At 46.7% G+C, this 16,475-nt stretch overlaps 1 protein-coding gene across 3 annotated transcripts in view; it reads left to right on the top strand.

The window, feature by feature from the left end:
• Positions 1-11,677, top strand: part of Ttn (titin) — a 275,803-nt gene extending 264,126 nt beyond the window's left edge. For all 3 annotated transcript variants that reach the window (XM_076569742.1, XM_076569741.1, XM_076569740.1), the window contains 8 exons: positions 23-328; positions 614-1,207; positions 1,325-7,128; positions 7,257-7,413; positions 8,269-8,960; positions 9,051-9,204; positions 9,715-10,020; positions 10,350-11,677. In XM_076569742.1, coding sequence (XP_076425857.1) covers positions 23-328; positions 614-1,207; positions 1,325-7,128; positions 7,257-7,413; positions 8,269-8,960; positions 9,051-9,204; positions 9,715-10,020; positions 10,350-10,648 — 8,312 coding nt within the window. In that variant the 3' untranslated portion in view covers positions 10,649-11,677. The remainder of the gene's footprint in view (positions 1-22; positions 329-613; positions 1,208-1,324; positions 7,129-7,256; positions 7,414-8,268; positions 8,961-9,050; positions 9,205-9,714; positions 10,021-10,349) is intronic.
• Positions 11,678-16,475: the final 4,798 nt, after the last annotated feature.

The raw sequence follows: 16,475 nt of genomic DNA, 5'->3' as shown, positions 1-16,475 counted from the left end.
ACAATGTACCTTCTCTTGACAGATAAACCAGACAAACCTACAGGACCCATTGTGATTGAAGCACTACTGAAGAACTCCGTGGTAATCAGCTGGAAGCCACCCGCTGATGATGGTGGCTCCTGGATCACCAATTACGTGGTGGAGAAATGTGAGGCCAAGGAAGGTGCTGAATGGCAATTGGTGTCTTCAGCCATCTCCGTGACAACCTGTAGAATTGTGAACCTCACCGAAAATGCCGGCTATTATTTCCGGGTCTCAGCTCAGAACACCTTTGGCATCAGTGAGCCACTAGAGGTCGCCTCCATTGTGATCATCAAGAGTCCATTTGGTGAGCACAACCTGGTCCCTAGCGCTTCTTAGCTATGTGGTAAAAGTTTGTCCCCATTAAATTCTTTTGAGCAGAAATAAAGTTTGAGAGGGAATAGGAGACTCAGATAAAGTATGTTTTTCTCTAGCCGTAACTGGATGTTTCCATATCTTACAGGAAATGTGCATATTCTGTTCCCTTCTTTGTAGATGCACAGAACTTTGGAGTCATTGTTTATTTAAAATGGGATTTTAAAAAGTAAAGCTATTTTACACACGACCAATCTTTTATTTATTTTTTTAATAGAAAAGCCAAGTGTTCCTGGTAGACCGACCATCACTGCTGTGACAAAAGATTCTTGCGTTGTGGCCTGGAAGCCACCTGCAAGCGATGGAGGTGCAAAGATCAGAAATTACTACCTTGAGAAGCGAGAGAAGAAGCAAAACAAGTGGATTGCCGTGACGACCGAAGAGATTCGGGAAACTGTCTTCTCAGTGCAAAACCTTATTGAAGGTCTGGAATACGAGTTCCGTGTAAAATGTGAAAACCTAGGCGGAGAGAGTGAATGGAGTGAAATATCAGAACCTGTCACTCCAAAATCCGATGTCCCAATTCAGGCTCCACACTTCAAGGAGGAGCTGAGAAACCTGAATGTACGTTATCAGAGCAATGCCACTTTGGTCTGCAAGGTGACCGGCCATCCAAAGCCCATTGTGAAATGGTACAGACAAGGCAAAGAAATCATCGCAGATGGACTCAAGTACAGAATTCAAGAATTTAAGGGTGGTTACCACCAGCTCATCATTGCAAGTGTCACAGATGATGATGCCACAGTTTACCAAGTCAGAGCTACCAACCAAGGGGGATCTGTGTCTGGCACTGCCTCCTTGGAAGTGGAAGGTAAAAACAAACCCGTGAACACCAGTTTGGTGTTAGACAAAGCGATTGTTAATTTGTGGGGCAAAGTACTATTCAGTCTTGCTAAATCATGTTCTTTGTTCTTTTACCTTGATTTAGTTCCGGCTAAGATACATCTGCCCAAAACTCTTGAAGGCATGGGAGCAGTTCATGCCCTCCGAGGGGAAGTGATCAGCATCAAGATCCCCTTCAGTGGCAAACCAGACCCTGTGATCACCTGGCAGAAAGGACAAGATCTCATTGATAACAATGGCCACTACCAAGTGATTGTCACAAGATCCTTCACCTCACTCGTCTTCCCCAACGGAGTGGAGAGAAAAGATGCTGGCTTCTATGTCGTCTGTGCTAAAAACAGATTTGGAATCGATCAAAAGACAGTTGAGCTGGATGTGGCTGATGTTCCTGACCCACCCAGAGGCGTCAAAGTTAGTGATGTCTCACGAGATTCTGTCAACTTAACCTGGACAGAGCCAGCTTCTGATGGTGGTAGCAAAGTCACCAACTACATCGTTGAAAAATGCGCCACAACTGCAGAAAGATGGCTCCGTGTGGGACAGGCCCGAGAAACACGTTATACCGTCATCAACTTATTTGGGAAAACAAGTTATCAGTTCCGAGTAATAGCTGAAAATAAGTTCGGCCTGAGCAAGCCTTCAGAGCCTTCAGAACCAACTGTTACCAAAGAAGATAAGGCCAGAGCCATGAATTATGATGACGAGGTGGATGAAACCAGGGAAGTCACCATGACTAAAGCATCACACTCTAAAACGAAGGAACTCTATGAGAAATACATGATAGCTGAAGATCTTGGACGTGGCGAGTTTGGAATTGTCCACCGTTGTGTTGAAACATCCTCAAAGAAGACATTCATGGCCAAATTTGTTAAAGTCAAGGGGACTGACCAGGTTTTGGTCAAGAAAGAGATCTCCATTCTAAACATTGCTAGGCACAGAAACATCTTATACCTCCACGAATCATTTGAAAGCATGGAAGAACTGGTTATGATCTTTGAATTTATATCAGGACTCGACATATTTGAACGCATCAATACAAGTGCCTTTGAACTGAATGAAAGAGAAATCGTAAGCTATGTTCGCCAGGTCTGCGAAGCACTGGAGTTCTTACATAGTCAGAATATTGGCAATTTTGACATTCGACCAGAAAATATCATTTATCAAACAAGAAAGAACTCCACTATTAAAATAATAGAATTTGGTCAAGCGCGTCAACTGAAGCCAGGAGACAACTTCAGACTTCTGTTCACTGCCCCCGAATACTATGCCCCTGAAGTCCACCAGCATGATGTTGTCAGCACTGCCACAGACATGTGGTCACTTGGTACACTGGTGTATGTCCTGCTGAGTGGAATCAACCCATTTTTGGCTGAAACTAACCAACAGATGATTGAGAACATCATGAATGCTGAATATACTTTTGATGAAGAAGCATTCAAAGAAGTTAGCCTTGAAGCCATGGATTTTGTTGACCGGCTCTTGGTGAAAGAGAGAAAATCTCGCATGACAGCATCCGAGGCGCTGCAGCACCCATGGCTGAAGCAGAGGATAGACAGAGTCAGTACCAAAGTCATCAGAACATTGAGACACCGGCGTTACTACCACACCCTGATCAAGAAAGACCTCAATATGGTGGTATCGGCAGCCCGCATCTCCTGTGGTGGGGCCATTCGCTCTCAGAGGGGAGTAAATGTGGCTAAAGTTAAAGTGGCATCCATTGAAATTGGCCCCATCTCCGGGCAGATCATGCACGCCGTTGGCGAAGAAGGGGGTAATGTCAAATACGTATGCAAAATCGAAAATTACGATCAGTCCACCCAGGTGACCTGGTACTTCGGCGTGAGACAGCTGGAAAGCAGTGAGAAGTATGAAATCACCTATGAAGATGGAGTGGCCACCATGTATGTCAAAGACATCACCAAGTTTGATGACGGTACCTACAGATGCAAAGTCGTCAACGACTACGGTGAAGACAGCTCTTACGCAGAGCTGTTCGTTAAAGGTGTGAGGGAAGTGTATGACTATTACTGCCGCAGAACCAAGAAAGTCAAGCGCAGAACAGACGCAATGCGGCTCCTCGAAAGGCCACCAGAATTTACCCTGCCTCTCTATAACAAGACAGCGTATGTGGGGGAAAACGTCCGGTTTGGAGTAACTATCACGGTCCACCCAGAACCTCGTGTGACCTGGTATAAATCAGGCCAGAAAATCAAGCCAGGTGATGATGAAAAGAAATACACATTCGAGTCTGACAAGGGTCTTTATCAGTTAACAATCAACAGTGTGACCACAGATGACGATGCCGAGTACACCGTGGTGGCAAGGAATAAATACGGAGAGGACAGCTGTAAAGCAAAGCTGACTGTGACTTTACATCCACCTCCAACAGACACCACCCTCAGACCCATGTTCAAGCGGCTACTGGCAAATGCGGAATGCCATGAAGGCCAAAGTGTCTGCTTTGAGATCAGAGTATCCGGCATCCCCGCGCCGACATTAAAATGGGAGAAAGATGGTCAGCCGCTGCCCCTCGGGCCCCACATTGAAATTGTCCACGAAGGCTTAGATTATTATGCCTTGCACATCAGGGACACTTTGCCTGAAGACTCGGGTTACTACAGAGTCACAGCCACAAACACAGCTGGATCCACCAGCTGCCAGGCTCACTTACAAGTAGAACGGCTGCGATATGTCAAGCAAGAATTCCAGAGCAAGGAGGAACGTGAGCGGCACGTCCAGAAGCAGATTGACAAAACGCTGAGGATGGCTGAGATTCTCTCTGGAACGGAAAGTGTGCCCCTGACCCCGGTAGCCCAGGAGGCTCTGAGAGAGGCTGCCATTCTTTACAAACCAGCCGTGAGCACCAAGACTGTCAAGGGAGAATTCCGGCTGCAGACGGAGGAAAAGAAAGAGGAGAGAAAATTCCGCATGCCTTACGAAGTCCCAGAGCCCCGCAGGCTCAAACAAGCCGCAGTGGAAGAAGACCAACGCATCAAGCAGTTCATACCTATGTCTGACATGAAGTGGTATAAGAAGGTCCGGGATCAGTACGAAATGCCTGGGAAACTTGACAGGGTCGTCCAGAAAAGACCCAAGCGCATCCGCCTTTCAAGGTGGGAGCAGTTCTACGTAATGCCTCTCCCCCGGATTACAGATCAGTACCGACCTAAATGGCGGATCCCCAAACTATCCCAAGACGATCTGGAAATGGTGAGGCCAGCCCGCCGGCGTACCCCTTCTCCTGATTACGATGTTTATTACTATAGACGGAGGAGGCGCTCTCTGGGTGACATGTCGGATGAGGAGCTACTCCTCCCCATCGATGACTACCTGGCGATGAAACGGACAGAGGAAGAGAGGCTGCGTCTTGAAGAAGAGCTTGAGTTGGGCTTCTCAGCTTCGCCCCCCAGCCGAAGCCCTCCACGATTTGAGCTGTCTAGCCTGCGGTATTCTTCTCCGACAGCTCGTGTCAAGGTGGAGGACAGAAGAGATTTCAGATACTCGACCTATCACATCCCTACAAAGGAGGAAACCAGCACAAGTTACGCCGAGCTGCGGGAACGGCACGCCCAGGCCTCGTACCGGCAGCCAAAGCTACGGCAGAGGATCATGGCTGAGAAGGAGGAAGAGGAGCTTCTGCGGCCAGTGACAACCACCCAGCGTCTCTCGGAATACAAAAGTGAGCTTGACCACATGGCAAAGGAAGAACAGTCTAAAAAGAAATCAAAGCGACAGAGACAAGTGACAGAAATAACAGAAATTGAAGAGGAATACGAAATATCAAGACGGGCTCAAAGAGAATCGTCCTCATCTGTGTCCAGACTCCTGAGGCGCCGGCGCTCCTTGTCTCCGACTTACATTGAGTTAATGAGACCAGTGTCCGAGCTGATCCGATCCCATCCACAACGCGCTGAGGAGTACGAAGATGACGTAGAAAGAAGATCTCCCACTCCAGAGAGAACTCGCCCACGTTCTCCCAGCCCTGTGTCCAGCGAGCGATCTCTCTCCAGATTTGAGAGGTCTGCCAGATTTGATATCTTTTCCAGGTACGAGTCCATGAAGGCTGCCTTGAAGACTCAGAAGACATCCGAAAGGAAGTATGAAGTTCTGAGTCAGCAGCCTTTCACACTTGACCACGCCCCTCGAATCACACTGCGCATGCGTTCCCATAGGGTGCCCTGTGGCCAAAACACACGCTTCATCTTAAATGTTCAGTCTAAGCCAACGGCTGAAGTTAAATGGTACCACAATGGTGTCGAACTCCAAGAGAGCAGTAAGATTCATTACACCAATACGAGCGGGGTCCTGACCTTGGAAATCCTGGACTGTCATACTGAGGACAGTGGAACCTACCGGGCTGTGTGCACCAACTACAAAGGCGAGGCATCTGACTACGCAACCCTGGATGTAACTGGGGGAGATTATACCACCTACGCATCCCGGCGCAGAGACGAGGAGGTCCCCAAGTCAGTCTTCCCTGAGCTGACAAAAACAGAGGCCTATGCGGTGTCATCGTTTAAGAGGACATCGGAGATGGAAGCTGCTTCTTCGGTCAGGGAAGTCAAGTCACAAATGACGGAGACAAGGGAAAGTCTCTCGTCCTACGAGCATTACACCTCTGCGGAAATGAAGAGTGCCGCCTCCGAGCAAAAGTCGCTGGAGGAAAAATCCACAGTGAGAAAGATGAAGACCACCCTGGCGGCAAGAATTTTAACCAAGCCGCGGTCCATAACTGTCTATGAAGGCGAGCCTGCAAGGTTTTCTTGTGATACAGATGGGGAGCCGGTACCAACTGTGACCTGGCTGCGTGGAGGACAAGTGATAGGTACTTCTTCGCGCCAGCAAGTGACCACCACCAAGTACAAATCGACCTTCGAGATTTCTTCGGTGCAGGCGTCCGACGAGGGCAGCTACAGCGTGGTGGTGGAAAACAGTGACGGGAAGCAAGAAGCCCAGTTCACGCTGACCGTGCAAAAAGCCAGGGTGACTGAAAAGACTGTGACATCACCACCCAGAGTCAAGTCTCCAGAGCCTCGAGTCAAGTCCCCCGAAACAGTGAAGTCTCCCAAAAGAGTAAAATCTCCCGAACCAGTGACTTCTCATCCGAAAGCTGTGTCACCCACCGAGACAAAGCCCGCACCGGCAGAGAAGGCTCAACAGCTCCCAGTCTCGGCCCCACCAAAGATAACTCAGTCCCTGAAAGCAGTAGCTTCTCAAGATATTGCAAAGCTGACCTGTGCAGTTGAAAGTAGTGCACTGTGTGCCAAAGAGGTCACCTGGTATAAAGACGGCAAGAAACTCAAGGAAAATGGGCATTTCCAATTTCATTACTCAGCAGACGGTACCTACGAACTTAAAATTCATAACCTTAGTGAGTCTGATTCTGGAGAATATGTTTGTGAGGTCTCTGGTGAAGGAGGAACTTCCAAAACCAGCTTCCAGTTTACTGGACAATCCTTCAAGAGCATTCATGAGCAGGTGTCAAGCATATCAGAAACTAAGAAAGCCACTCAGAAAACTGCTGAGTCAGCAGAAGCCAAGAAAGCCACTCAGAAAACTGCTGAGTCAGCAGAGGCCAAGAAATCTGTCCAGAAAACTGCAGAGTCAGCAGAAGCCAAGAAAGCCACTCAGAAAACTGAGTCAGCAGAGGCCAAGAAATCTGTCCAGAAAACTGCAGAGTCAGCAGAAGCCAAGAAGTCTGTCCAGAAAACTTCTGAGTCAGCAGAAGCCAAGAAGCAGGAACCAACAGCCCCTGAATCAATTTCCTCGAAGCCAGTAATTGTTACTGGGCTACAGGATATAACAATTTCTTCAGGCAGTGTTGCTAAACTTACAGTTAAAGTTACTGGAGAGCCCCAGCCAACTGCCACCTGGACAAAGGATGGAAAGGTAACCAGTTCTAAAACACCCTTTAACTGTTTCCTAGAAAAATCTAATGGCTCCTCACTCACCCCCAACTCCTCAAGAAAGTTCTAGATTAAGCCATGCTTTAAAACCCCAATGCTTGCTTTCCACAGGCTATTGCGCAAGGCAATAAATACAAACTCTCCAAAGACAGAGAAGGATTCATCTTAGAAATCCTCGAGACCACGACTTCGGATGCTGGCCTTTATGCCTGTACAATAACAAATTCTGCTGGATCTGTGTCCTCCAGCTGCAAGCTAACAATAAAAGGTAGGCGGAGTTTTGCTTATAACTAATGTTTCCTAGAGAGCACTATTAAAACAAGTTTCTAACACACAACATACACCCGTGTAAAAAAACCTTCAAATCTAGAAACACCAGTTTACAGTTAATATATGCCTCTGTAGTAGCATAAAAGGTGTGCATGATGACATGCAGTGCTATATAGATTTCACAGATCTTACAATCTGCTCTCAGGGATAGTTAAGAATAAAGTCAGGCAGGTCTAGTACCTTTGGCCTATAATCACTACACTGGGTTAGAACAGGAGGGTAAGGAATTCAAGGTCAGCCTCAGTTATACAATGAATTTGAAGTCAAGCCTCAGCTCTATGAGGCCCTGGCTCAAAAAATAAAATAAGTAAAATTGAGTGAATACATAAAATGTTAGTTCTTCTCTGCACTGTGATGCTTGCCGTTCTCCAAGGAGCACAAGGTTGGTGAATGGGCTACACTCATAATCCCAGTAAAGTTAGAGCATCTGTCTTTCAAAAGATAATTTTTCAGTTGCTCAAAAACTCCAAAGTCCACACAATCTAAACCTTTGTCTATCCTGTTCAAGATGTGTCCCCTCAAGTCATAAGAATCATCGTCAACTTAGCCTGGTTTAAGAAACCACTGCACAATCTCAAGAGTCCTGTGTGACAAGTTCCTACAGTTGGAGCTAAGGCGGAGTTGGTGTTACCAACACCGCATACAGAAGCTGACATTTGTTTCAGGCTCTGTATCACATAGTAGAATCTACAAAAATAGAGAGGGAAGTCACTTTCCAGTTAAGTCTACTTACAGAGGTCTCTTATTTATTTATTTATTTATTTACTTACTTACTTACTTATTTATTTATTAGCTGTAAAAGACACCGAGGCACAGAAAGTATCTACCCAGAAGACCTCTGAAGTTACGTCTCAGAAGAAAGCAAGTGTCCAAGAGGAAATTTCTCAAAAATCCCTAAGTTCTGAAGAAATCAAGATGTCAGAGGTAAAGTCTCATGAGAAACTGGCCATCAAGGAGGAAGCATCCAGAGTTCTGATTTCTGAAGAGGTCAAGAAATCAGCAGCAGCCTCTCTAGAAAAATCCATTGTCCAGGAAGAAGTCACCAAAACCTCACAGGCCTCAGAAGAAGTCAAAACTCATGCTGAGATCAAAGCATCATCTACTCAGATGAGCATAACCGACGGCCAGAGAGTGACTCTGAAGGCCAACATTGCTGGTGCCACTGATGTGAAATGGGTGCTGAATGGCACTGAGCTCACCAACTCAGAGGAATACAGATATGGAGTGTCCGGCAGTGACCACACCCTCACCATCAAGCAAGCCAGTCAGAGAGATGAAGGAGTCCTCACCTGCATAGGCAAAACCAGTCAGGGAATTGTCAAGTGTCAGTATGACTTGACCCTGAGCAAAGAACTCTCGGATGCTCCAGCCTTCATCTCACAACCCAGATCTCAGAATATTAACGAAGGACAAAGTGTTCTCTTTTCTTGTGAGATCAGTGGGGAGCCGTCCCCTGAAATTGAGTGGTTTAAAAACAACCTGCCAGTAAGTTTAAGTTATGGATATATATGGAAGAAAATGTAAAATATCGTGTCTCTAGCTAAAGACCTCATTGCCTTTTCTCCACTCTTTTAGATTTCCATTTCTTCAAACGTCAGCGTGAGTCGCTCCAGAAATATGTACACTCTTGAAATCCGAAATGCATCCATAAGTGACAGCGGAAAGTACACAATTAAGGCCAAAAACTTCCGTGGCCAGTGTTCAGCCACAGCCTCTCTAACAGTCCATCGTAAGTACATCTTTGCCATTTTCCTTATGACCTCAGGGTGGGGTGAGGTGAGGCCTGCTTGAGTTTTAAGCACAGGAAATTCTCAAAAGACCTTGTGAAAATCCACGTGTAAGAGAAAGAGGCATCGTGTGTGAATTCGTACTCATAATCCATTTCTCTAAACAGGAACTTCGGTAAGTTAAATTTTGGAAGTAAAGCTACCCACAGCCCTGTAAAAAACTTTCCAGACTATCGTGTGTTAATTGCCTTATACACAGCTAATCATTTTTCTCTTAAGTGACTTCTAGCACCTGCATGTCATGTTAGAAATTTAAGGATCATTTCTCGGAGCCATTGAGCTAGCTCTTGACGGATGTATGTATACGTGTATTTGCTTACGCTTCGACAGCAAACTGTTTGGATTGTGTTTCCATGTGTGCAAGTGCCCATTCCCGTTAAGTTGGCGTCAGACATCATCGCCAAATAACCCGATGTCTCTGATGTCCTGTGTCTCTGCTATATGCTCCACAGCTCTAGTAGAAGAACCGCCCAGAGAGGTGGTGTTGAAAACCAGTGACGACATGAGCTTGCAAGGAAGCTTCTCGGCTCAGTCAGTCCAAATGTCTGCCTCTAAGCAAGAGGCCTCGTCCTTCAGCAGCTTCAGCAGCAGCAGCGCTAGCAGCATGACTGAAATGAAGTTTGCAAGCATGTCTGCCCAAAGCATGTCCTCCATGCAAGAGTCCTTTGTAGAAATGAGTTCCAGCAGTTTTATGGGGAAGTCTAGCATGACGCATCTGGAAAGCTCAACCAGTAAAATGCTGAAAGCAGGCGGAAGAGGTGAGCGAGAAAACGTCCGGTAGAGGGAGCCAAGCCACATGGCACAGGATTAGTTGTAGTGCGGCGGTTCTCAACCTTCCTGATGCTGCGGCCCTTTAATACAGTCCCTCATGTTGGGGTGACCCCCCCAACCATAAAATTATTTCCGTTGCTACTTCCTAACTGTAAATTTGCTGCTACTGTAATGTAAATATTTTGGGGAGATACAAACTTGCCAATGGGGTAGCGACCTAGAGGTTGAGAACCGCAGTTTTAGTAAATTCAATAGAAAGTGAACAGGATTTCTTGTTTCAGTGATCCTAAAACTTTTCTGTTGCTGTTCCATAAAGGGATTCCACCTAAAATTGAAGCTCTCCCATCTGATATCAGCATCGATGAAGGCAAAGTTCTAACGGTAGCCTGTGCTTTTACTGGGGAGCCTACTCCAGAAATAACATGGTCCTGTGGTGGAAGGAAAATCCAGAACCTAGAACAGCAAGGAAGATTCCACATTGAAAACACAGACGACCTGACGACCCTCATCATCACGGACGTACAGAAACAAGATGGTGGACTTTATACCCTGAGCCTAGGGAATGAATTTGGATCTGACTCTGCCACTGTGAATATTAATATCCGCTCTATGTAAGAGGGCCGGGGGGCTCTTATACTCCACATTCATAATCTTTCACAAATGATTCACATGGACTAATCTTTCTGACCTGTAAATATTTTAAGTAGTTTTGTATCCATCGAAATGAGTCACAGTTCCAAAATTATGCATTTCAATCCTTTCATACTTGTTGACCTGAGAATATTTGCTAATGACATGTACATACTGTATTTAGCCGGACTCACGGTTATAAAGTTTTGTACCATTTATTTTATGACATTTTACACTGTAACTTTTGAAACTAATCATTGGTAGGAGAAAGTTTCTTATGGATTATGGAACGAATACCCTGCCAATACTTAATCAATCTTTGTGCCTCAACATACTGTTGATGTCTAAGTATGCCTCAGTGGGTAGAGAAATTCCCCACTGAAGATGTCCTAGCCACCTAAAAGAGGATGCTGCTGTGCATGTCCCTGACATGCACACTGATACCTATTGAATCAGAAATGTAAGGCATTGGTGATGTTTGCATCTACCCTCCTGTAAGCAACACTTTAACGTCTTACATTTTTCTCTGATGATGTCACACTTAAAATTATCATGACAAATATACCAGAGCAAAGTGTAACGGCCAACACTTTGTTCGCTCACTTCACACTGTCTCTGTCATAAAGAGTGCCTGGGTAGCTTGGAAAAAGTACCATCTCCTGGCCATCCCCTCGTTTAACCAAGCTACTCAAGTATTCCTATGCCAGAGCAGTGCTCACTCCTGGAGGTCCCGGGTGCAGCCAACGCCTCGTGTGGTAGTTCTAAATTTCAATTACACCTGAAACTGGGCAACTAAGAAATGAGCCACAGCAAAATAATAATATGAATAATAAAATAACAACAAAAGAAGCTGTCGTTAAAACAACAATACTACCAACTGCCCACAAAAAAAAAAAAAAAAATCAATTTGATGTAGTCCTTTTCATGCCGACATAAGTTCAATTGGTAGTTATAAATGTTGGACCTCCTTGAGATTAAAAAGAAAAAATAAAGCAAGCTATCTGCACCTCAAAATGTGTGCTTGGTTGTTTTCTGTGCAATTCTGGGGAGGGAATTATAGCTTCTACATAGCATGGGTTACCATAGACAGGATAGGGAATGGCAAATTCCAAACAGCCAGTGTTAAAAACTTACTCAAAGCAAATGTTTATATCGCTCTATTGGATGAATTCAACAATTTTGTTTTAAAAGCCTAGATAGAGTTCTCAGAATAAATTTATCCATGGATGTTTGTCTTCTACAATTATGAAAAACAATAGTTCCATGGGTAACAACTCAACCAAATCGACTACTACAGCTACAGAGGAAATAACAGGTCTTGGGACTAGAGAGCTTAAATAGTGCAGTTAGTTCTCTTGGCCTTCTAAAAAACAACTGGTAAGCTGGCGTTATGGCGCTCAGTGGTTAAGAGCACTGGCTGCTCTTCCAGAGGACCCACGTTCAATTCCCAGCAACCACAGTGGTCTATAACTCCAGGTCCAAAGCATCTAACACCCACCCTCTTTGGGCACCAAGCATTCATGTGGTACACACACACACACACACACACACACACACACACACACACACACACATGCACGCATGCACGCACGCACGCACGCAGGCAGGCAAAGCAACCATTCCCATAAAACAAAATAATTTTTTTAAAAAACTGATAAATACTTGGTACAAAATAGCTTCTGCCATAAAAACCTATACTTCTCCACTTCAGTTAGCTAACAGTAATTATAAACATACACAGATGATCACTTGCCTAAAGTGACATCAGTATTAACTGTAAGTGGCCAAAACTGAAGCAAACATACCTTAATTTTTATTCTCTAAAAGACCACCTTGGGTCTCCATGAACTTATTCAGCGAGTTACCCTGGCTTAAGTCAGAGTTCCTAAAAACAGCCCTGGTCCTTGCTCCAGCAGTCTCGAGCACGACCTTCTAGCGGCCCACCTTAGTGGAGACGGTCTCTGTTCACAGGTGTGCCCACCCGCTTGCCTGCTAACTACTGGGGAGGAGCTAGGGATTCTCAGCAAGTTCCTTGGATTACTTCACAGGCAATACAAGAATGTGGCATCAACAAGACCCCAACCTGATGTCACAGGGAGCACAATGTCACTGGGTGCTTCAAGAAGCAAGGATGCCCCTTTGTGTACCCCTGAAGTCGGTCAGCAGCTCTAGTCATTGGGACTTAGGAGGCGAGGAGAGGTGGCCGAGGAGGGTGAGCCGGGGAGAAAGCCCCTGCTGGGCACGGTGCTTTTCTGTTTACTGGGGCAGCCAAACAGTCAACACTCAAGAAACCTCAAGTGAGAGAGGCCCTAACACAAACCCTGGGGAAGCTGGAGAGGACCGATAGCATCAATTGCACATCTCACCTTAGATAACAGCTTGTACTTCAAAATGAGAGACAAGAGCTGGAAAGATAACTCAGCCAGGAGAGATGCTGGACAAGCATGAGAACCTGAATTTGTTTCCCACTTAAAAAAAAAAAAAAAGCCAAGTGTGGTGTTGGGGAGGGGGTGACAAGAAGGTTCATGGGGCTTGCAGTTCATTCAACCCAGCCTAGTCAGGAAGCCCTGGGCCAATGAGAGATCCTTCCTCAAACAAACAACAACAACAACAAAAACAAAAAAACAAACAAAAGCCACTGTGGCATCACCTGAGGGAATGACACCCAAGATTGTGCTCTGGCCTCCACAGGCAGCTGTGCACCCACACTCACGTGAGAGCAGGATGGAAAAGGGGTTCCCTGAGGAGGGCTGGGGCTTTGACGTGCAATGTCCTGCTTCTTGTCGGCAACTGTCTACGATGACTGCATCTGCCTTGTCAGTTTCCAGCTCCTGGAGGTGCCTAGGGTAGGGGAGGGCCGCAACCCTCTTTCAAGAGAAGGAATGTGTACTGAGGCCAAGGCTTGAGTTGCCTTTTTCTCCTCAGTGGAAACTCCTGGCTGGGCCACAGGGGACTGCTGATGGGTACAGGAGGGGACCACCCTGGGAGACTGAGGTGGAACTCTGCCCCCACCCCCCCCCCCACCCCCCCACCCCCCCCCACCCCCACCCCCCCCCCCCCCCCCCCCCGCTCCTGACGCCTACCACTTTCGCCCTAGGTCCTGTGAATTCGGTGCCTCCTACTGAGGTGAGTGGTACTGCTGCCGCCAGCCCTCCCTCCTTCAATAGTCTGAGAAATGGTCCCTGGTTCCTCAGCATCATTGCTTCACCTCCAAATCAGATGATCGTTCCTCTCCCCATTCCTATCGACAGGGGGCAACAGAGAGCAGGGGGAAAAATACAAGGCTCTCCCAGATCGCAACGCAACCAATCCACAAAACTTACTGGCTGTCATCACTACCATACTGCCGTTTCCTTCCTTTATCTCTTCTTATTTTATAACCCACACCCTGGTTATACAATATGCAATACAATTTCAACAGGATATGTTGAAATTTCATGTCTGTACATGCATGCTAACCTCAAATGTAGGATGATCTATTAACTAATTTTGTGTGAGTTGGGGCTGGTTATTGAACTTCACCAGTCCTTGGTGTTCTCATCCATAAAACCGGAACAACACGCCGGGCGGTGGTGGCGCACGCCTTTAATCCCAGCACTCGGGAGGCAGAGCCCGGCGGATCTCTGTGAGTTCGAGGCCAGCCTGGTCTACCGAGTGAGTTCCAGGAAAGGCGCAAAGCTACACAGAGAAACCCTGTCTCGAAAAACCAAAAAAAAAAAAAAACCGGGAACAACACTCTCAATACTGTTGGGAGCATCAGGCAAGTTACTACATGTAAATTTCATACAGCAGTGCTTAGCATGGCACCCAAGATATACTAGCAATAATTCTTATTAGGGGCCACTATGGAGGAGAGTGAAGCTACCCTAGGTCTCACTGATGTTCACCAAAAGTATTGGTTTGCTAGGGCAGGTGCAAACGAGTACCAGTGAGTGGTTTGCACAAGAGAAATAAATGCAGCCTGCCTAAGGCACCTGGTTTAATAAAAAGCTGAATGGCCAATAGCTAGGCAGGAGAGAATTCGCAGGACTTCTGAGGAGAGAGGAACTGGAAAGAATCTAGGCACATGGGGGATGCCAGCGAGACACTGAGGGAGTCGGACATACAGAATGAAGGAGAGGTAAAAAGCAACAATGGCAGAATGGAGATTAATAGAAACAGGTTAATATAAGTTATAAGAGCTAGTTGGGAACCAGCCTAAGCTAAAGGCCAAGACTTGTAATTAATAGTAAGTCTCCATGTCATTATTTGGGGGATGGTGGTCCAAGAAAAGTCCAACAGGAAAGACCAACTACTCAAGTCCAGTTTCCTTGCATCAGGAGAAAGTGGCCTGCTGGGAAACAGGACATTGGACATTGGCTGGTCCAGAGATCTGCATCCCAAAGCAGGTTACAAAGGCTTGGTTGTAGGTCGTTGAGTGTTCCTGAGTATTTCCTCTGTTCCTCGGGATGTCTGTTAATAAAGAAATTCCTAAGTGATTCTCCTGAAGCAGAGAAAGTGACAAACGTCACCTAAACCCGTGTGGGACCTGGTGCTCTGAATTCCCTGTCCTTCCTCAGTTGGGAAAGGCTGTTAATAGGCCTTGTGTGAGGCCCCTCCCAAAGCAGAAGTTCCGGAAACAACAGAGCCTTAAGGACTAAGGTTTCTTGCTAGGGATTAAAGAGGTATAAATCCTGAGTTAAAGGGGACAACTCCGGGGTTCTCAAGGGAGCCTTGGTACCAAACAGCCTTAGCGGAACACGGAGTCAGAACGCTTCCCTAAAACTGCTGCATATGACTGAAGTCGGCTCCTAGCAGGCAGCCAGCCGCCAGCTCAAAAAACACCATCATCTGCCTGGAGGTCCTGGGCAGATAAGGATAAAGGTCCTACTAGTTGCCCAGTCAGCTGCAGAACTCGATCCACACCCATGAGGGCCAGCTATGCCCCCTCCACTCCCACTTCCCTCCTCAGAACTCCAGTGGGAGGAGGTGACATCAACAGACCCGTCCGGCTAGCATGCACACAAGCAGCTCAACTGCCTTGGCAGTAGAAACAAAGGTCCCTTGTGGAGAACTCAGCCAACGGAGGAACCCACGGAAGGGAAGGCTGAAAGCGGAAGAACACTGAAATTCAGCGTCTATGACCAATATTTCTGTCGCAGTTTGCTGTGATGAAAAAAACACTGACCAAAACCAACTTAGGGCAAGAAAAGATCTGCTTCGCTTACAGTTCCTGATCACAATCCATGCATCGAAGCTGGCGCAGGAGCTCGAGGCAGGAACTGAGGCAGGAACCGAGGCAGGCGACTGAGGAAGGCTGCTGACGAGCTCCATGCCTGTGCCTTTCTCAGCTGGCTTTCTTGAACCCAGGACCAGCTGCCTAAGGGTGGTCCCACCTAGAGTGAGCCGGGCCCTACCTCCCACATCAGTCATTCATCAAGAAGATGCTCCTCAGGCATGGCCACAGGCAGGCCCACCTGATGGAGGCAGTTCCTCGATCGAGGGTCCCTCTTCCCAGGTGACTCTGGTTTGTGTCAGTTGACCACAGCTAACCAGCACGGGGCCCGAAGTCACTCAGGGAGCTGCAGACCTGGACCTTCAGAAGCCAGGTCTGCTGCCCCACACTGTCCTTCCCCCACCCCCAGAGCCAACCCTATTCTACAGTGAAGGGCGAGAGTGAAAGACCCGTTTAGGGGGAAGCAGCTTGGGCTCTGTGCCATTTTGAAGGTCACTGTTCTGAAACAGAGACAACAACAAAAATCCCTTGAGTTTATTCCATTTTAAAACAAAACAAAACAAACAAAAAAAAAAAACCTCATTTGCAGTACAGCCA

Source organism: Peromyscus maniculatus, chromosome 4 (assembly GCF_049852395.1).
Source record: "Peromyscus maniculatus bairdii isolate BWxNUB_F1_BW_parent chromosome 4, HU_Pman_BW_mat_3.1, whole genome shotgun sequence".
Lineage (NCBI taxonomy): Eukaryota > Metazoa > Chordata > Mammalia > Rodentia > Cricetidae > Peromyscus > Peromyscus maniculatus.
The sequence above is the reverse complement of the archived record's forward strand: the minus strand, read 5'-3'. Positions and strand labels throughout refer to the sequence as shown.